The 22,286-nt window shown below is 38.1% G+C and overlaps 1 protein-coding gene across 1 annotated transcript in view; it reads right to left on the reverse strand.

Moving 5' to 3' along the window:
- Positions 1-22,286, reverse strand: part of Prex2 (phosphatidylinositol-3,4,5-trisphosphate dependent Rac exchange factor 2) — a 297,248-nt gene that overhangs the window by 179,891 nt on the left and 95,071 nt on the right. Inside the window, exons 8-13 of the mRNA XM_036177419.1 lie at positions 20,512-20,615; positions 11,468-11,617; positions 9,708-9,852; positions 7,910-8,010; positions 2,336-2,439; positions 1,615-1,664 (exon numbers count right to left, since the gene is read on the reverse strand). Of these exons, the coding sequence (XP_036033312.1) occupies positions 1,615-1,664; positions 2,336-2,439; positions 7,910-8,010; positions 9,708-9,852; positions 11,468-11,617; positions 20,512-20,615 (654 nt within the window). The remainder of the gene's footprint in view (positions 1-1,614; positions 1,665-2,335; positions 2,440-7,909; positions 8,011-9,707; positions 9,853-11,467; positions 11,618-20,511; positions 20,616-22,286) is intronic.

The raw sequence follows: 22,286 nt of genomic DNA on the forward strand, positions 1-22,286 counted from the left end.
TATAGTTATTCACAGGCCTGAAAGGCCTGAAATAGATCCAGGGACAGTCTATTTCACAATCTGTCTCAGCAGAGCATGGAACAATGAAACCAGCTCCCTATCCTCCCTGGAGGATATGGGGATTGACTGGTTCTCACTTCAGACTCCCTGCTCAGTAGACTTTCCAGACTGAGAAATCATTCAAAGTTGAAAAACAAGCTAGCATAAAGATTATTCAAGAGCCCAGGAACCAGATGCAGATCCCAACTCAGTGTCATACTAGCTGTAGGAATGTAGGCAAGGGAGACCGCAGTATGTCATCTGAAGACAAATACTAAGTTCTTTGGAAAACTGAAGGAGTTTCATGACTGGTCTTGTTCACAATCTATAATCCATTTCATTTTGTAGTCCAGAAAAAAAAGGGAATAGAAAATGGAAGTCTTTGCCAACTGTCAGAAAAAAAAAAAAGAAAAATTCCTTCTTATCTGTTCCTAAGGACTAACTTTCTTGATATAAAAATCTCATAGAAAAAATATATTTATCTGAACTCATTTTCATGCCCATAATATTTATATATATGCAAATGACATGAATAATTAGCTATTACTCTTTTCTATTTGTTTAGCAGGGAAAAAGATATATAATTACTAGGTATTTAATATGAATTTGTCCAAAGCATCTGGAAGGGATCTACAGCAGCAGTATGCCATAAAGTCCACACTCACTCTTTCCCAACTTTACACTGTGAAGTCTGCTGGTAAAGTAGACAACACTTATTCAGGTAAGAAGACACCAGGTTCTCCTGAAGGACCTGCTCACAATGCTTACATGGTGTAAGAGGGCATTCCATTATGCACACATGGCAATTTCTGGAAACAATCTCTAGGTACCCATCACCTATCATCTATCTATCTATCTATCATCTATCTACCTATCTATCCCTCCCCATATGACCTTATAACTGACATTAGGCATGTAAAATAAAAGCACTGCATGCAAACATTCGGATTCTATAGACATTACTGAGAAATATATGTATTTGTTTAAAACTGGACTATGCATTTGTTTTGAAAATGAGTTAGTTAATAAACTCCAAAATTATGTCTAGTAAGTCTAAAATAATTATTAATTATCAAATAAAAGTATTGTCTTGGAGGGGAAAGTCTATCAAAAGGAAGTATAAAATATACATCCAATGTTCAATCATTCATATATATATATAAACACACACATATATATGTATATATAAACATATATGTATATATATATATATATATATATATATAGAGAGAGAGAGAGAGAGAGAGAGAGAGAGTATGTGTAAAATATAAAAATCTTCCTAGCTGTGAACATTTAGAATAAATAGCATTTCTGAATCATTTCTAGGTCGTTTAATTACTACCATTTATTAAATATTAATGGAATATGGATTATTTCATTTCAGCTGAAGATGATGGTATGAAATAAGAATAAAGTAAATTTTGAAATCCTAACAAAGGGAAAAGACACTGAGTATATAGTGCTAGAAAAATTTAGGAATATTTGAGAAAAATAATTACTTAAAAATGAAATAATCCAAGTTCTATGATGAAACTTAACCATTGCATTTATGGCCCCCATAAGAAGCAGACTCACCTGACCACTGGAGTAAACAAACTATGAAGACGACAGTACAGCCTTACACCCTGTGTAAGACAAATGCAGGTCAGAAGTGGGTAAATCAGTCAAGAGACATACATGCTGGGGAACTGTCCGAATAACAAATCCATTCTTTTTCAGTCCCTGGAGTCATCACACAATCTCAACAAAATTGAAAGTCTAGCCACATATTGAAATGCATGATAAAAATAGGAGTTAAGTCTCTGAAGAACAGGATGGAATTGTACTGTGATCTTGTCATTTATGTATGACATATATGAAGGTTTACCTAAAATTTTTCTTATTATAAATTATAAGATATACTTTAAACAGAAAATTAACACAGCAATAAATCTAGAATGTATAGTCAATATATGTTAATATAAAATATCGCCAAAGGTAAATAAAAACTGGTACTAAGTTAGTCTTTATGTTTATGGTTTTTAAAAATTATACAAATGTCTCAACCAGAGTTTGCACCACATGAAAGTCAAAGACTGGTACCTTCTGAGTGGGATTCTGCTTCCACTTAGGAGCAGGGAAGAAAATAAATGATCCAACACTGAAATTTCAGAAATTTTGATAAGACAAAGACCGTTCATGTGATAACTTAAGAGTTTTCTCTATTAGAAGACTTTTTCAAGCCTCTTAGTAGCTTTTCTTCCTCACTTTGTTTGGAACATGAGGGTTGCTGTGGACGCTGCTGAGGCAACCTTACCTTTGAAATCACATCCTGCATCTCACTCCTGGGATAAAATGTGCCATCATCATAGCGGAATCGGTACAGCGTTTGCTCTGGCTTGAACTGATGCTTGTCGGTAACTAAAACATGGAAATGTTACTGTAGAACAGTGGCAAGCTACATTGTTTAGTAAACACAAGTTTACTGAACACATATTCACAATTTATAAAAAGCTTTTGATTTCCCAACCAAGTAATGTCAATTCAATATTTTCAACAGTAAAATCTATAAGGTTTTGTCTTTTGCTATACTGAAACTTTCCATATAATGATTTGAAGACTCGATTGAGGTTAATAATAGTCAGGCCAGTGTGGTAGTGCATGCCTATAATCCTATAACTAGGGAGGCAGAGGCAGGAGGACTGCAGTGTCAAAGGCCAGCCTAACCTACCTAGTGAGTTTGAGGTCAGCCTGGGCTACAAAGTAAGATCTATGTCAGCATAGACTACAGAGCAAGACATTAGCTCACAAAATAAAATAAACTTCAACTTAAAAACTGTAAAGAGTAGATATTTAGATAATAAGCAAGTTATTTGTTTTTTAATCCTTAGCCCTACAAGTAAATATCTGCTTGTATCTATTTTATCATATAGTGATTGAGCCAAGACCACACAAACACCAATCCAAAATATGTTTCTTCAGACACCCAGACATTACTGAATACTGTCAATATGTAAGAGATGGCAAAATTTTTACACTGATAGGCACTTTTTTACATGTCATTTGTTTCTTTTTCTTTTTTCTCTTTTTCTTTCTGAATGAAAGATAAGGATGGCAAGCCTGCTGTGTCATCCACAGGATAAAGATTTTCATTTCTCAAAACTCTTTATCATCAGGAACCATGGTTTCTTTGATAAACATTAACACATGCCTAAAGAATTAAGGCAAATCCTTCTCAAACTCTTCAGAAAAAGAAAAAAGAAGAAAAAAATGAAGAGAAAGAAATAGTTCCAAATTCAGTTCATGAAACCAGATGAGGATACCACAATAAAATAAAATCACAGTTTACTATCACTAATAAACAGAGCTGCAAAAAATCCTTAACAAAATGCTACAAAATTGTGAACAAGGATTCCTGGGAAGAAGCTGTGCCTGCAGAGCCATTGACTCAGTGATGTGGAAGCTTGGAATGCTGCAGGTCCAGAGCCTAATCACAAGATATCTTGAGCTACTTCCAGGCCCGAAACAGTCATCTCTTGCCTACCTCTGTGTGGGACCAAACATCCTTTAACTGACCGATAAACTGCTCTTGGAATGTATAAACACATCCTAGTCACATTAATTAAAGGGCTAAAAGTGTGATCAGCTAGCATAAGACCTGTAGCTTGGCCATAACTCCCCTACCCAATGTAACTACCAAGTTTTTGGAAAGGTATATTATTTTATGACTTTTTATATTACTATAAAAATTTAATTAAACTGTTAACTCATCATAACGTGGTATTTGAGGTAACCATTCCAGGCTATGCTTACTCATATTTGGCTCAGAATAAACTCTTATCCCCTTTGAGGTGACAGTTGGAGGATTTTTTTTTCCCCTCTTATATTGACAAAAACAAATTCAACAGGACACAAAAAAGAAACATCTGTCATGGTCAAGTGGAGTTTATCCTAGGGGGAGAAGATTGTTCAATACTGACAAATCAGTAAATATGAATATATTAACAATTACAAGTAAGATGAGCTCAAGAGACAGGGAAAAGCATTTGACAGAACACAGCATCGTTTCAGGATAAAAATCTCCCAGCAGATTTAGCATAGAAAGGATATACCTGAACAGAACGAGGACTGTGTGAGGCGGGAGCTAACATTATCCTCGACGGGGCACATCTAAAAGCTTCTCCTGTGAGGCCAAAACATAGTGAAGAAACTCACACTTGCTACTTCTATCCTAAATATTTAATTTTTAAATTAGCTTTTATAGTTACAGATTTCCTTCTAGGGTTTTTATATACATCCTGCTATTTTCTGGTTGGATTCTCCACTCCCTGCCGTCTCCCTGCTCCATCCATGTGTCCCCAGTGGTCTGCCTTCACTACCTCCCTCCCTTAACGCCTCCCTTTTAGTTTCCTGAGATCCACTTCCATCTGGATGTTCATATTTGAAAGAGGCCAGCATTGACACACTGGAGAGAATGCATGCTATCTATTTGTCTTTCCAAACCTGGGTTTGCAGTACTTAATATCCTGTTTTCTAGGCCCATTCACTTACTTGCAATTTTTATATTTTAATTTTTCTTTACAATACCTCTGTCAGCTGCTAGGCAAGCACTTCCAAGGGCATGCTGCTGTGGCAGGGGGAGGGGAACTACCGCATCGTGAGATAACATTTAGTCCTTGTCAAAGCTCCTGGTTTGTTTAAGAGGAGGCATCCAGGGGGACAAGACCACCTCTCCAATCTTATTACAATGCTAAATTCTTTACTAGGGGGTATTCCTATTGGCCACTTAAGGAAATATGTGATATATAAAGAAGGATGACCTTGATTACATGTACACACTCAGGAATGCAATGGCCTCTACCTGTGATGAAGATGTTTCCCTATACGAATATATATCAGGTTCCCCAATAAAAACACCTTGCTGACCTTTTCCAGGCAAAGACCTCACACTGGAATCATCTCCCATTACTCTCCTTATTTGTTACAAGAAACTCTGTAACTCTGAATTTCATTCAGCTCCTGGCCATATGTCTCAGCTCTGAATTGCCCTAGCAACAAACTCACCGCATTCAGTTATACTTCTATTCCTCACAGGTCCTTCCAGAGCAATTAGATAGGAAAAGAAATAAAAGATAGCCAATTTGGAAAGAAAAAAATTGTCTCTCTATCTTCTATGCACAAAGACATTTTTAAAAAATGAAGAACTTATTTAGTAAAGGCACAAATCAACATACAGGGACACAAAACCAACGGACAAAAGCCAACAGCATTTCTGGAAACTGGTGGGGTGAAGTAGAGCCCAAGGAAGCAGGTTACTGGAGATGGATCATGAGGGTTTATTATCCCTGACTATTTCCTGTCTGCCTGGATCTCTGCTTCCTGACTGGCCATGAGACAAACATCTCCCCTCTGCCACAGGTTCCCACCCCCATAATGTTCTACTCAAATGCACGGAGCCAAATGACCATGTGACCATCTGAATCCATGCACCAATGTAAAACCTTGCTTTTCATTGCTTATGATAGGTGTTTTGGTCACAGCAAAAAGTACCTATTATAGCTGTTACCTGGTGCTTTTCTATCACACTAGATGCTAACTGCATGTATATGATGCTTTAGATCTTTTCTATTATTGAATCAAGTATAAAATGTTACACAACATGAAAGTATCTGCCATTTGCTTAAAGCATGATAATTCTCTTATTCATTTAGCATGTGATTACTGATTACCTAAATATGTTGGGCATGAAGAGCACAACATATACATATAAGCAATATAGATAGATAGATAGATAGATAGATAGATAGATAGATAGATAGATATGGCTCATGTACTCGTTAGTTGCATATATTTTCAGTAGAGGCCAGGATATGGTAAGAGAGACAATGAGATAATTTATAACCAAAGAAACAAAATAACATTGTAATTTCAGACAGTGATAAGCACATGAAAATGGTTCAGCTGGTAAAATCACTTTTGTACAAGCATGATAACCTGAGTTCAATACCCAAAAACATGACAGATAGACTGAACCAACTCCAGAAAGTTACCCTCTGGCCAGCACACAACATGCATGTCTATGCACACATACTAATCATAAATTCAAAACTCAGAAAAACTTCAAATCCTGAAATTTAATGTATTAAAATGGCAGACTGAATGGAAGGGCTTCTAAAAGTCAGAGAGCCACAGAAAAGATGAGTCAAGGATGCAGGGAATTTTGTTACTTCATTTTCCACAGTACTGTATTTTTAGCACTTAGAAATATTCCCCCACTTTTATGAGAAACTTACAAGCAACTGTCGAATGAGAGAAGCAAGAGTAAAGATCCAAAGTTAAGTGTCACCTTCGAGCATGGAAAGATGTAAAGGCTAGGTGGGCACAGTGAAGCAGGTCAGGTTGGCTCGGTGCCCACTTAGAGTAGAAACCAAGTGTCCCTCTGTGCAGAGTGTTGCAGGCCTTTGTGAAAGAGTTAAACCATTGGAAGAAATCTGGACTTGAGCTGACGAGAAGCCAGGAAAAGCAATGAAAATGGGTGCATACCTTCATCTTCCGTCTGTTATAAAAGAACCTCATACTTTCATCTCATATCTATTGTTATAAAGGAACCTGATACCTTCATCTATCTGTTGCAAAGGAACCTCAAGCAAAAGTGGGAACAGGGGGAAAATGGTGGACACTGAGGAGGCAGGGATCCTGGGAAGGACAGAGCTGCTACTTAGAGTGGTGCTGCCCGACCTGCTAGAAGGTGGCACTGGTCGGTCACAGAGGTAACACCCAGAGTGATGGGGAAAACCCAAACGGGTTTGCTTTGCTTGTGTACCACTGTGGACTAGGGAAGACATGACTGTAAAAATTCCATAGTCTAATAGCTACAATTTACAATGATTCCTTGTCTGTTTCTCCCCACCCCACTTTCCACATCAGAGATTCTTCCAGCTTTGACCTTAGTCTCATCTCCACTCCCTCCCTGGTTTTGGTGTGTGAGCCCAACTGAACCCTTCCCAAGTGCCCTGCTCCAGTTTCACAGCTACTCCACTCCTGACTCCTCACTGCTTAAGCCTCTCCTGAATTCCATCTTGGTCATGCAGAGCAGAAAGTTCACCAGAGTCCAGTCTCTTCATCCATCACATCCAAACACTTACTACCTAAGCTCTTTCAGTTTCTCCAGCTTCTCAGACGGGCCAACTCTTTCCATATCTGTGGACCCAGCTCCAAAGGCTCCTTGTTCTTTTACCTGCTGGCAGACCTGTGTGCTGCAGCCTTTAACCTTCAACCTGCAGACTCTGAGGTGCTGCAGTCATACTCTGAGACCAAGTCCTGACCATGCCTCCGTGGGAAGATATGCATCAGCTCTGAGCTTCTGGACAGGGCCAGTGGGTCAGCCTGCTCAATTAGGTGTCTTCCCACCACAAGCCCCCGGCAGGATGCTGATCCCTGGAGCTCACAGTGTAGCCCCATGGGAGCCTATTGCAGTTCCTCCAGTGGCCACCACGAAAGTTTTTCCTACTCTAACTGAGTGCTAACATTTCCTCAGAGGGGTGCCCCTTCTGTTACTTTAAGTTGTATTCATTCTGTAATGCCCATCAGCAGTGCCACTGTCCCCATGAAGCAGTCTCACATACTCTAGTCAGAACTATGCATCTCTTCTTCCACAGTCTGGTACTTATTAGTATTCTGGCTTCTGCCTGTACAGTGACTGTTGGGTTTAGAGAATGGCAACTATATAATCTTAAACTCATGATATGCTGTTCTTTACATACTGAAGGCACTAAAAGAAATAACCATGCTATGAAATGGAAAATTGTACATGAAACAGATGTGGGACTCAAAGACAGGCCATTTGTGAACACACAAAGAAAGGAAATTAATGAAATAATGAAATAATCACCATGGTGGATGATCCCATTTTCTAACAATGCTTGTCCCAGATGAACACCTTCTTCAGGCCTGTGAATTTCCCCAATTTCCAGAAGCCATGACACAAATTCACTACAAGAGAAAGACAATGGAAATGATAAAGTCTGTGTCTTCCCAGGAAGTCTGTCTGGTCCACATATCATGAAGCAGCCATGAAAAAAATCTTAAATATCCAAAGCATCATTTTCAAGACATCCAGCAGGTGGTTTTTTGGTTTTTGGTTTTTGGTTTTTTCCACAGAGCTCATGACCACAGAAATCAGAATCTATCTCCGAAACCCTATGTGCTGAGCCTCTCCAACACTGCACTCACTAAATAACTATTCTTGGGGATGCCCCTCACTCCCAAAGAGATCATTCAAATATAGATTTTAATTAAAAGATGATGCCCCCAAGGCAAATAGTTGTGGGTATCACTGAAAAAAATTTGCAGTAAATGTAGACATTTTGCAAATAAAATGCTCTCATGTTTATGTATAAAACATTTGAACATTTACATAAACTAATGATTGTGTTTCAGAGTCATTTTTGTTATTTGCAAACAAGTCAACACCAAACACATTATTTTCCATTGATCTACAGGTAACAAACACCTTATACCAAATAATCAAGGGGCACAAAATTCTCCAAGTAGGTTGTGTAGTGCAGGAAATACACGTTAAGGCAGGAAAGTAGATAAGGGGCTTTTTGTTATAATATACATGGATTGATTTAAGTTATAAGAGTTAGTTGAGACAAGTTTAAACTAAAGGTCAAGCTTTCATAATTAATATGTTTCTGTGTCATTATTTGGGGGCTGGTGATTCAAAGATAGTCCAACCAAAAAAAAAAAAAAAAAAAAAACTTACTACACTTCAGTCTGAATTTTCCTTGCCTACAGTTCAGATGTGGCAATATACTATTTCCTGGTAGGTAGTGAAAGGATATCCTGGTGGGCACAGATCCATAAACTCCATGGATCAAAGGGAGATTTAAAAAAAAAAAAAAAACCTGTCTCAAACCATTATAACTAACCAACAGAAGTATCCAGGAGTTGAACAAAAATGGTTGATTACAGTCTGATCTTTGATATAACTCCAGGGAACTTTATAGACTTCAGCATTCTCTAACTATATGAGTGTATCAAGCTTCCTAATCCACAGTGTCTGCTTTTAAATAACCACAGGAGCATTACACTCCTAAGTATGGATTACTGAGTTCAAAATTACTTACAGAAAGAGGCGAGACTGGAGTCTGGCCCAAGAAGACCAAACTGAAGCAGCTACCCTTCTCATTCACAGAACCTCATGTTCCCAAATGGCACAGTCAATGGTTATAGTCCCTTCACATGGCAATCTATTGGACTCTCCATCTATTCCCATTTAGTCTGAGTCCAGCTGTACGAATTCAGACTAAGCAGAAGTTTGGATCATCTTCTCACAGCTCGCCAATATCCCTTCACTCTGTAGATTCCTGCCCAACTCTGATTCTCAGACCCTGTGCACTTCCACAGCATGTCCATCATCCTGACCCCAACAGGAACACCCCCTGTGTGACACTCCTCATTTGACCCTAAGCTCTAGTTCCCTGACTACAGGCCATTGTGGAAGCCAAAGAGGGTGAATTGATGGCTCAAGGGGCCATCCATGACTCAGCATCTTTGTCTATTATCTCATATCCCTACTGTCCAGAAAAGCCTGATTATGAGGAAGGATTCAAAAATGCTTAGGATAACATTTTTAAAACACAAATCATATAAAATAGATGATACACCCAGGAGACTAAGCTTACCTGCCAAGGAAGCACTTAGGGAATGTAGTCAGTTTTCTTTTTCTGTCCTTGATCAGACTTCCCTGTTGGCACATCATTTTATACAATTTCTCACCCTGCTCAGAGATCATTACCCAGGTGTCTTGCTCCATTCCTAACTTTAAGCCTATCAAAAATGAAATAGAAGACATCATGTTAACTAAAAGTTTTCATCTGTTCACTCACACCCTCACTAGGCAAGCCCTGACTGCCATATCTACCATCAGCTAGACTCACAGTGGTTCTCAACCTTCCAAATGCTTTGACACTTTCATATAGTTCCTCATGTTGTAGTGACCCCCAACCATAAAATGGTTTTTGCTGCTACTTCATGAATGTAATTTTGCTACTGTTATGAACTATAATATAAATACCTGGTGGTCTTAGGTGAGCCCTGTGAAAGGGTTGTTCAACCCTCAAAGGGTTGCGACCCACAGGTTGAGAACCACTGAGCTAGAGGCTATAGGTCTGAGCTCTGTAGAACTGGGACCAGTTTTTAAGAAATCCATAGCATCCTAGTGAGACCAGCAAGGCTATATTCCCAGTGTGTGAGGCACCCATGTGAGGCCATGCCCCAAGGGCACATGGTTTTGCCAGTAGAGGAGGGCAGATGAGATTAGCACAGCTGTACTTGAGGTCCACCCTCAAGGGGAGAGCACACTGCAGTAGGAGAGGCTTATTCAGCACATCTCACCTCTGTGTGAGAAATGCCACAGAATCATTCACAAGAAGACCGTGTTTAAATATAGAATTACGAATCCTTATTTCTAAGAAAGAATTTTTTACAAGAGTCACTAAAGCTGAGCAATTCATGGCATGGAGTCCTGAGGCTTAGATGAGAATATAGATGCTCTGGTGGGTTTGGCAGTGCCCTGGTAAGGGTAAAACACTTGATTCCTTAGGTACTGGGGAGATAGCAAAGTATTTTTCATGAGCCAGTGAAAAAGGCAGGCACTATGGGAAAGGAAGTTCTGTCACTTTGTATGTAGCTTAGAGGACAGAGTATGGAACACAGTGGGGGGGGGGGGGGATTTACTGCTATGAAGGAGAGGGCCTTCCAGATTTCAAAAGACAAAGGGGAGGGCTGGGGGGGGGAAGAGGGAGGAGATGGGATCTGTGGGTGGTATGTAGAATGAGTAGAAATTTTCTTAATAAAGAAAAATGAAAAAAAAAAAAAAAAGACAAAGCAAAGTGAGGATGCTTTTCAAGCAAACTGCCAAGTAGAGAGAAGCCCACTAAATACTGACAATGTCAAGGGAAGTCTGGGGGTCAGCACAGCAGGTGAATACTAAGCCCAGGAGAGAAGGCAAGGCAAGGCACAAAGGAAGTACACAAGTATACAAGTAGAAGTCCCACTAATGAGAACAGAGAAGCCAGAGGCAAAGTTAAATCCTGATACCATTCACAGTCAGTGGATGGGGCAGGAAGAAACATTGCAGAAGAAGAAATGTTTTAATTGCCTTTTAGTCTTCACAAAATTTTATATTAAAATTCTATGTTTTTACAGTGTAAAAATGATTAGCATTTATCAGTAAAAATGAATAATTAGGTAAGAATAGAGCCTAATAAAGACAAATATCATTAGAAATTTTATAGAGTATGGATTATTTTTGTTGTTTTCAATTTTGAAATCTTGGGCAGAACATGCCATTTAGAGTGAGAAGAGGCAACCTGAGTAAAAATGTTTGCCTTTTAACTAATTATTTTCACAAAGCACAATAGCTCCCACTTCATGCACTAACCTTTCCGACGTTCTCTTTCTTTCAGAATAGCTTCAAACCATTCATGCTTCTCTTCAGGGCTTTTAGCCATGCATACAAACCATTTATTCTTCGCTGTGTTATGTATCTTCCACCCATTCACAACAATGTGCCCACTGCTGTGAAAATCAGCTGAAAAGAATAAGTGAAGACCAATGACTCAAGAGCAATCTGTATTACATCAGCATGACCATCCAGTTCATGAAAGCCCAAAACCATGAAATTAAAACTGCAGCATGGATATATGCATGATACTCATATAGATATGAAAATTTAGGAAAAATTTGCATGGTTAGTACAGTTAGTCCTCATTAATCAATTAACTCACAGTGCTGATATATTACATGTAATTAAATACTTACTACAAATTAACATTCATTTAAACTATCTTGGTAAAATTTCAAAAGTAATAAAATAAGTAACTTTTAGGCATCTTTTCAATAATCAAATAATCAAGATATTAAGTTCATCTTATCTTTCTAATGCTTCCTGAAAATATATTCTAGGTTTCAGAATAAAGAGAGTATTACTGAACAGACAAATTTCTATTACTTAATGAATGTTTCAGGGAGATAAAGTCAGCCAACAGAATATATATATACAAGTAAAACACAACAAACAAAAAACATATACATGCTAATCTGCTATTACCGCACCAGAATGGAGTGTACTCTTAGAACCCACACCATTCCATAGCCTAAGAGCAGGGAGACAACAGTAACATAATTTGTCCTTACTGGTCTGTCACTCCCGCCAAGCAGAGATGCCAAGATGGAGAGATGAATGGAAGCAACCTCACTCAGCATCAGCACCACCCAGAGTGGCACCATGTGCCTCCCTGCACATCATTAGGCAGCAGCAGCCAGTACACAGGGCCAGCCACACACACAATGTGAGAGAACACCCAAGTGGCATGCCTCCTGGCTTGGCATCTCTTCTCCCAAGCTGCCCATTGCATTGTTTTGAGGGGACACCGATATTCTTGGCGGCCATTTCTTTTTTCATGATTACCAAACCACCACATTATCTTCTACTAAGTGACTGATCCCCAAGATGTATTCTCATCCCAGTCACATGTACATCCATCAAATTAGATCAGGTATTGATCTGTATTTTAGATATGTACAGTATGCCTACACACAGCAACTTTTGATCATACACAATCTCAATATTTTGGGGTTTTTTGTTTGTTTGTTTGCTTGCTTGCTTGCTTGCTTGCTTGTTTTTCAAGACAGGGTTTCTCTATGTAACAGTCCTGGCTGTCCTGAAACTCACTCTGTAGACTAGGCAGGCCTCGAACTCACAGAGATCCACCTTTCTCTGCCTTCTGAGCACTGGGATTAAAGGTGTGCACCACCACCACCTGGCTCAGAATCTCAAATTTTTAAAAGGAGCTTTTGGGGTTTTCAGAGTTTTAAATACTTATATTCATATACAATTAAAAATAGCAGAACCTCACAATCCGTGGAAGATTATGGTTTAACCAGCTTTGGGGAGAATATAAAAATGATTTCATAATTAGTCTATACTTTTTTATTGAGAATTTTTAATGGACTAGTAAAAATAAAACAAAACAAACTTTTCTATTAAAAATATTTGCAACTTCTCCTTGATATTTGTCACCTGCAAGGTCCTTACACATGAATCATGCTCTGTTGTCAATAGATCCCACATGTGTTGTCTCCCCTATAATCACACTCCAGAGAAAACCATCTGCATTGGGCAGGTTCAGTTTGCGTGAGAACCACTGTGCCCCCTTTAAAATGAGCACAACATTCTCTTCTCACAGCTAATACTAAACTCATCTAATAGGATCTGTTTCTAAAACATGAAAGAATCAATCTGACCAAATAACACAAGAACTGCTGCACCAATAGCACTTGGAAAAATCAGACTTGTATCATAGAATTTTAAAGAAATTAGCTTGTGCAGACATGCAAGCTCGCATCATGGATGTCTGTGTGCCTGCTAAAAGCAGAAGTGGGAGCTGGACTTAAGACAGTTACAGCTGGAGTTATAAGTTACAGCATGGGTGCTAGGAACCTCACTTAAGTTCTCTTGAAGAGCAGCAAGTGATCTGAACTGCTGAACCATCTCTCCAGCCCCATGTCATATGATTTTAAATGGAGGAATAATGATACTCCATTTAAAGTTCCAATGAGAATTGTTGTCTAGCATGCTTTTAAAATGTCATTTGTAATTTTAAACTCATATGTAGTTCTTACACACATGTACATATATATATACGGAGCCTCAAAACGGAGTACATGTATTCCATAATTAATTAGCATATACTTTACAAAACTGCTTAGCTGCTTCTCATTTACTTTAAAATACAGTGCTATGTAAGTAGCTATATAACCATAGCACATCGTTTAAAATATTCACATTAAGAAACTTATCCATAAAGATCATTCCTACTGAGACCAAGGCAAAGGTCAATGGTGCTTTCTCCATAGTGAGTTTTATTTGGTTTTGATTTCAGTTGCTAGGGATCCAACCCAAGGCCTCTCTGATGCTAAGTATGCACTCTATCACTGAGATAGACCCTAAGGCTTTCTGTCCTATTTAAGATTGAAAATATCATCAAATGAAATGACCATTAAGTGACTGGCACAGAACTGAATCAGCTTCAATGGACCCAAAATATTAATTTTATAAAAGATGTCCAAAAGAGTATGGAATTTAAACTCCTACTCATTAAATGTGGAATGTTCAAGTTCAAAAATCCATGATATCTGATTTCTTATAAAACCAGAAATATTCAAGGGTCAAACCCAAACAAGCCACTAAAGACTTTGAAGCCATGTGAGCTGAGAATTCCTTCCATGAATTCAGCACATTTCCACTGAAGGAGATGGAGTGCTTCCAAACTGCTCCATCATAAATCCCAGTGAACACAAGTGATAGCCATTTAATACCATTTGCATTTTAGTAAACTGGACAATATCCAAGTACTGTACACACAAGCTATGAAATGAGGGAATCGCTAAAATGTTTGTTCAAAACATCCAATATTATTAATGATATCTCCATAATGCATTCAGCCCTTACTCTGATGATCAACAGTGAATGTATTAATCCTAAGGAAAAATTTTAAAATTACAACTCATTCAGATGAACATTTAACATGAAGAGAATTAGTTTTGAAACAAATCTTTGATTCTATCAAATAATTCAAGAAAGAATTCTGACATCTAACACAGCACAGGACATTACTTAGGACAAAAATGAAAAAAAAAATACTAATAATTATTATTATGAATACATTCCATCCAGCATGTGCAAAATTACTTTTGATAAGGTATTTATGCTCATCTATTCAATTAATGCTTATATAACTACTGAAAACAGCCAGGTGGTTGTGGCACACGCCTTTAATCCCAGCACTTGGGATGCAGAGCCAGATGGATCTCTGTGAGTTCAAGGCCAGCCTGGTCTACAGAGTGAGTTCCAGGACAGGCACCAAAACTACACAGAGAGACCCTGTCTTGAAAAACAAAACAAAAAACTACTGAAAGCTATGTGCACTTGGTGACAAGGAAAGAAAAATGATGACTGACAGTAATACCTCCATTTAAATGAAAAAGGATGCATAATTATAAGCTTTCATTTTTAAGCATTTAAAAATATATGAAAGAAAATATTTTAAAATTTTATGTAAAAGCAAAGCTTAATATTACAGTAATATATTCAATATATTAAGATATTTCTAAATATTTATGTAGAAACAATGGTTGCAAAAAATCTATTTTAAAATGATCAGAGTTTGAAAAAGATATCTGAGGCAAAACAGAGCAGTAATGCAATGCTTGCTCAACCTACATGGGAAAGTAGATTTGACACTCAGCACAGCACAAAGCAAAACAAAACAAATAGGAAAACTACCCAAAGAATAAAAATTGCCAGTCTTATCACATTCAAATTTGACCACTGTGTTAAAACCTGTGGTTTGCCCAATAAACTAGAAACCACACTCTTAAGAAATCAATAGCCTTCATTCATCCTTTCTGCCAAACCACACAAACGAACTAGTTCTTAAAGGAGATTTCGATCTTACTGTGAAAGTTAATCCCTGAAATTGCAGTAATATCCCTTCTATTGTGTATTTAGAGTTTTCTTGCCTGGCCCACAGTCAGGACAAATCTCTCTCACCTGTCAGGCCTATAGATGCTCAGAACCAACCAAGTAAACACACAGAAACTTACATTGTTTACAAACTGTATGGCCATGGCAGGCTTCTTGTTATCTACTTCTTCTATCTTAAATTAACCCATTTCTATTAATCTATACTTTGCCATGTGGCTTGTGGATTACCAGTACCTTACATCTTGTCATGGCGGCGGCTGGCAGTATCTCTCTCCTCCTCCTTCCTGTTCCCAGCCTTCTCCTCTTCCTTGTCCCGACTACCCTATCCTTCCTGCCTGGCTACTGGCCAATCAGCACTTTATTTATTTTAACCAATCAGAGCAACACATTTGACATTCAGAACATCCCACAGCACTATTGCTTTTAACTGGCTATTTTATAAGATCATGAACAAACTAATATCCCCAGCAGTAATCCTCAAAGAGGAACATGAAGTCACTGAAATGAATACTGAAATCCTGAGAATGGGTAAAAGGTAGTATCAAACCAAATTACTAACATCCTCACTCAACATGGGAAATAATGTAGAAGACACTAATTCAAACTTTTCCACTTTGGAAGAACATACTATCAATTCTTCTATGCTATAGTATAAGCATGATAGAATACAAGTCATTAGGTATTATAAACAATTTATCATAATTCTTTTCAAGGGTTTGGGAACTTAGTTCAGTAGCAGGACTTTTGCCTAACAAGTGAAAAGCCTTGGGTTTAGGAGAATAATTAAGTTTCACACCAAATAAAATTATTTCTCCTGCAAGTTTTGAACCATACCAGTGCAATTAGGCATCTGATAGTTTCTCCCTTTTCTAAAAAGTACTTTGTCTACACCTACAGTATATAACAATCCTAAATGTTTCTATAATTCAAGTAGAATAAAAATTTTCCCATCTAATTTTCCAGCAGAAGTTCCAGGCATGCTCAAAACTTTATCTCAATTCCTTCCATTTTGATCTAGATAAAGTGTAGCTCTTGAGTTGGTGTGGATAACTAAATGAAGATAAGCCTGATAATATTTTCCATTCCTCATCTTACCCAGAATCCTAACATGGAGAGTACTTGGCAGGGGACATAAGCAATCTGGCCCAGATCTTTCAGAGCCTCATTTAAAATCTGAGCTCACTGAAAGAATGTGAAGGGAATGATGAAGGAAATAAAAAGGAAGAAGGAAATTGAAGTAACAGCCCAATGGCTTGCTGAAAGAATAATCAGCAGCCACCTCTCAGTCCCAGCACACTGGTGTTTCAGGCCTGCAGACGTTTCCATGACAGCTTCCCAGGGCATGACATCAGAGACTCATCAGCTGAAGGCTGGTCCCTGCTCCATACCAACAACCAACTACTCCACAATGACTTAGTTCTTAACTCTGGCTTCACGTCTTATCTTCTGAAATATTGATGGCATTTACTGTTTCCTCAATCAAAACTCTACTTTTGAATTCCTAAGCCAAAAGAGGATGAATACCTATGTGTTTCCTGCCAGGAAGTGAAGGGAAGATGCCTATTTGTGACCTGATTAAAGGTGCTAGGATTAAAGGTGTGCGCCACCACCACCTGGCCCATTCCTCCTCCTTTTAAAGGTTTTTTTTTTTTTTAAGTTATCATAAAAATAATAGGTTACTGGGGCTGGAGAGATGGCTCAGAGGTTAAGAACACTGACTGCTCTTCCAGAGGTCCTGAGTTCAATTCCCAGCAACCACATGGTGGCTCACAACCATCTGTAATGAGATCTGGCTATATACATAATAAATAAATAAATCTTTAAAAAATAATAATAGGTTACATCAAGGCATTTCCATGCATATGTGTCATTATACTTTGTTCTAATTCATGTCATTCCCACATTACTGGTAGAACTTGTGGTGGTTCATTCATTCATTTGGGAGGCCACCCTACTGATTTCACAGTGGCTGTAGAGTTAATGAATGAATAGGCGGTCCTCTTTACATGCATCTTCCTGAGCGTTTGTTGTCATTTATTTTCTTGATGACAGCTGCTCAGACTGGGGTGAAAGGTGAAATGTTGGACGTTTTTAAATATGTGCTAGCCATTCCCATCTCTTCTTTTGATAACTGTCTATAGGCACTCATTGGTCCATATGCTGATTTAGGAGGTTTGGGGTGTCTAACTTTTTCTTGATATAAATCGCTGTTTAATGTAGTTAGCCAACACTTTTCTCCCATTCTGCAGGCTATCTTGCACAAGCTTTTTCATTTCTTGCTGTCCCATTTGTCAGTTCTTGGAATCATGCTCTCATTTACAATTTATTTTCATAAAGTCTTTACCCATGCCCATATCATGAGGGGCTTTCCCCTCACGGATTCAATGTTTCAAATTTTACAACAAAGTCTCTGATCCATTTTCCAAGTAAGATGAGAGACAAGGTTCTACCATCTTCTACACATGGTAACCTAGTGTTCTCTGCACCATTTGCTAACAAGGCTTTTGTCTCCAAGGCTTACTTTGATACCTTTGTCAAAACACAGGTGACTATAGCTATGTGAGTTTATTTCCAAGCCCCCTATTCTGTGGCATTGGTCTATGGATATGTGCTGTGTGTTGTTCCATTCCCATGCTCATTTTGTTACTGTGGCCCTGTAACAGAAGTTGAAATCAGGTATTGTGATAGCTCCAGCATTTCTCTTTCTGCTAAGGACTGCTTTGTGTATCTGCAGCCTTCTCTGCTTCCATATGCATTGTAGGTTATTTCTTCAACTTCTGCATAAGACGTCATCAGGATAGGGATTGGCTTGGGCCTGTAGATTACTTTTAAGAATACTCCTAATTTCACTACAACTTCTGCATAAAAAGTCTTCCCATCCTTCTAGTGTCTTTTTCGATATTTTCTTCAACATTTTAAAGCTTTTGGTAGCTGTGTTCTCCAGTATTTTGTGAAGCTATTGAGAGTGAGATTCCAACCTGGTTTCATGCTTTTCTTACATAATACAGCTACCAATTTCCCTGGGCTGATTCATACCCAACTACTTTGCTGGAGCCTTCTCTGCATCATCAATTCAAAGGGTTTTCTGGAAAAGTCTAGGGCCTCTTGTCTTTAGGTTCTCTTACTCACAACATGTACAGCAGTGAGAAACTGGTTTCTTCCTTTCTTATTTGTATCCTTTTTGAATTCTTTCTGTTTGCTTAGCAAAGACCTTGAGCACCATATTGAATGAGGAGAAAGAATTGGAACTCCTGTCTCTCATGTTTTAGAGGGGATCATCTCAGCTTTCCCCATGTATGATAATATTAACTCTAGGTCTGTCACGTCGTGTGTAACATTTATTATACAGGGTTTTGTTGCTTCTACTCCCAGTGTCCTCAGGGTTTTTTTCCTGAAGAGATGCTGAATTTTGCTAAAAGCCTTCTCAATGGAGGAGGCAGCCATATTGTTTCTGTCCTTTAATCTATTTATGTGCTTTATTACATTTATTAATTTGCATATGTTGCACTGACCTTGCCCCCTTGTGATGAGACCTGATTGGTAGTGTTCTAGGTGTTGCTGAGTTCAGTTTTCCAGAATTCTACTGAAAATTGTATATCTATGTTTATCAGAAAAATCAGTCTATAGTTCTCTTTCATATGCTCTCTCCACCTTCTCTCTCTCCTCCTTCCCTCCCCCATTACCATTCTGATATCAGGAAAACACTGGCTTCACCCAGTGAGTCTGGTAGCACTCTTTGCATTTCTATTTTGTGGACAAGTTGGAGACACACCAGTGCTAGCTCTCTGGTGGTTTGGTGGACTTTGGCAGTGACTCCCCAGTGTGGCCTTTTCTTAGCTGGGAAACGTCTGAGTACTGCTTTCATTTCACTGACAGCTATGGATTTCCTTACGTTGTCTATATTCTATTGATTGAATTATCACAAATCATAGTATCTAGAAAATTATTCACTTCTTCTAGATTTTCTAGGTTTCTTTTGAAATATGTTTTTCAAACTTCCACCAACGATTCTCTGGATTTTGGTAGAATCTACAGTAGCTACCCCTTTCTCCTCTCCAATTTTATTAATTTAGGTCTTTTCCCTTTGTTGGGATTTGGTAACTACAGGTTTGTCAATCTTTTTCATTTCTACAAGGGAAACATTCACTGGCATTTTCTCTCATCTTGACTATTACTTGAAAGAAAGATTTTTGGGGAAATGAATCCATAAACACCCTTCGTCACAGTTTGCTCAGTTGTCAACTTGACACATCTGACAAGAAAGACAACTTTGAAGTTATAATGAAAATCATTGGGGAAAATGTGATTTGATTTACAAACCCTTCACCTTAGAAATACAGCTTTTTTTCAAGTGGTAAAAATAAAACATATTAACTTTATTTGAGTTACTGGTTGTGACTAATTACATTTTTATGAGCATGTGTGTAAAGGCCAAATTTCCAAAAATCTTTACTGCCCTTTAGTAATAATGAGCTTTATCTAGCACTTGGAATCACAAAAGTCATCCCCCCAGGGTTTCCTTCTGTAAGTCAACTGACAATCGAGCCACATGTAACCACTATGTGACTAAAGCACACCTGCCATTATAATGAAAATGTTGTAGAGCAAAATTACCATTCAGATAAAATATTACTGAAAGAGAATCTACTCATTCATTAGACATTTCTCCACATAAAATATATGTGGAGAATATAAAATTGCTAATATCCTGAAGTATTAAAGCAAAATGGACATATTCAGGAAAAGCAGAGCTTTTTCTTTTTCAAGAGTTTTTCTTTTAAACTGGTATTTTTCAGCCAACACCATGTACTAGCTAAATACGGATCCTGCACACCGGCACCTCACCTGTGTCCATCCGCAACCTGTTGTTACACCCAACAAGACACTGCTAAGTGCTGCTACACTGGAGTCAGAATTCTACCTCTAAGTGTGCTTACCTGTGCCATCATCTACGTTTTCCACTTCCATCACCTCAGTATTGATCCGACCTCGAAAAATGTACCTGTGTCCATCTGTGGATGCCTTGCTATTCTTCAGCCGTCTTAAAGAAATGAAACCACAAAGCTTTTGTAAACTTTTTATATAAACTTAATGTAAAACAGTATATCTTTTAAATTCTTTGAAAAAGTCTCCAATTGGTTAGTATCATAAAAAGTTGGGGGCAGTTGATTTTACTCTATCTTCTCATTCACAATGGTGCTGGTGGGTTGTTATGCAGGCTGGGAGGAGGGGAATTTTTGAAGCAGGATTTCACATAGCCTAAGCAAACCTAAAATAAACTATATATATATATAGTAGAGGATGACTTTGAACTTCTGATCCTCCTGCCTCCACTACCCAACTGCTGGGACTATAGGTGTGGACAATGCCAGACTGTTTATTTAATGCTGGAGATCTACCACAAGCTTCCTGCTTGCTACACAAGTACTCTACCAAGCGAGCTACATCTCCATCCCCTTTTATATGAATTTAAATAAATGAGTGAAAGCATTGGTCTAAAGACTGCCTGGCAGCATCAGTGTAATCATACACATTTCCTCAACAGAAGACTTCAACCCTGTCAAAACCAACTGACAGATCCTAGAAGTTGGCAGTTTTAATACTACACTTGAGTTCTCACACCTCTGGTTCTCAATTTTCAGTACATGAGAATTTCCAGTTTTTTCAAGACCTGGCAAGCAAACTCAATTAGTTCTTCTGATTCCTCTTCAGAGACACTGGCCTGCTGGAAGCTTGTAAGTCAAGCAATAATACTCAGCTACAAAAATTATGTTTCCTGGGGGCTAGAGATGACTCATGGCTAAGAGGATCTGCTGCTCTGGCAGAGGATAGGTCTTCAATTGCTCAAGAAAATGATCTTATATGAAGATTCAGGACAATTTTGTCTTATGTGATGGAAGTGCACCTTTTTATGTGTTCATTCTATCATTACTACTGCCTATGTGTTTAATGCTACCATAACCAATGTACTTTAGCAATGTATACATTGCTAAAGTCCAGTGTCAGGAAAAGAAGTCATAAATTATGATTAGTTGAATGGGATATAGTAAAACAATAAGCTATTATGCAGCAGTTAAAATGAATAAACTATTGCTATATGGAACTGAATACACATTTAAGAAACTGATGAACAGAAAAATGGAAAAAAATATAAATATACTATGATACTGTCTTTGAAAGTTGTCAAGTGAAGCTAAGTAACATCTTACTCATTGGCATTGCATGCTATACCATAAACCACTTTTATCCTAAGTTTTATTAACATTGATAGCATTAAAAGGATCCCAAAAGGTTATCACTAACTTAACACATTACTCTTCAAAGAATTCAATTGGAGAGCTGAAATGAATGCATTGTGTCCTTGGTTCTTGTGATTATGATGTTAGGGGACTTAGAAGGAGTTCAGTTTACTCTGCTCACAAAGTACCTCTAGATCTTCAAAGGCCTATGTTAAGGTGAAGCCTGTAAATGAACTTGGATGTTCCTGGTTCAAGGAATAGACAGTTCACACACAGGCTTCTCTAATTTTGGAATAAAGAGGACATCAATCTATTTGAATGGTTCTCAACCCTCCTAATGTTGTTACCCTTTTATACAGTTCCTTATACTGTGGTGACCCCCAACCATAAGATTATTTTGTTGCTACTTCATAATTATAATTTTGCTACTGTTATGAATTGTAATGCAAATATCTGACATGCAGGATATCTGA

This window comes from Onychomys torridus, chromosome 2, assembly GCF_903995425.1.
Source record: "Onychomys torridus chromosome 2, mOncTor1.1, whole genome shotgun sequence".
Lineage (NCBI taxonomy): Eukaryota > Metazoa > Chordata > Mammalia > Rodentia > Cricetidae > Onychomys > Onychomys torridus.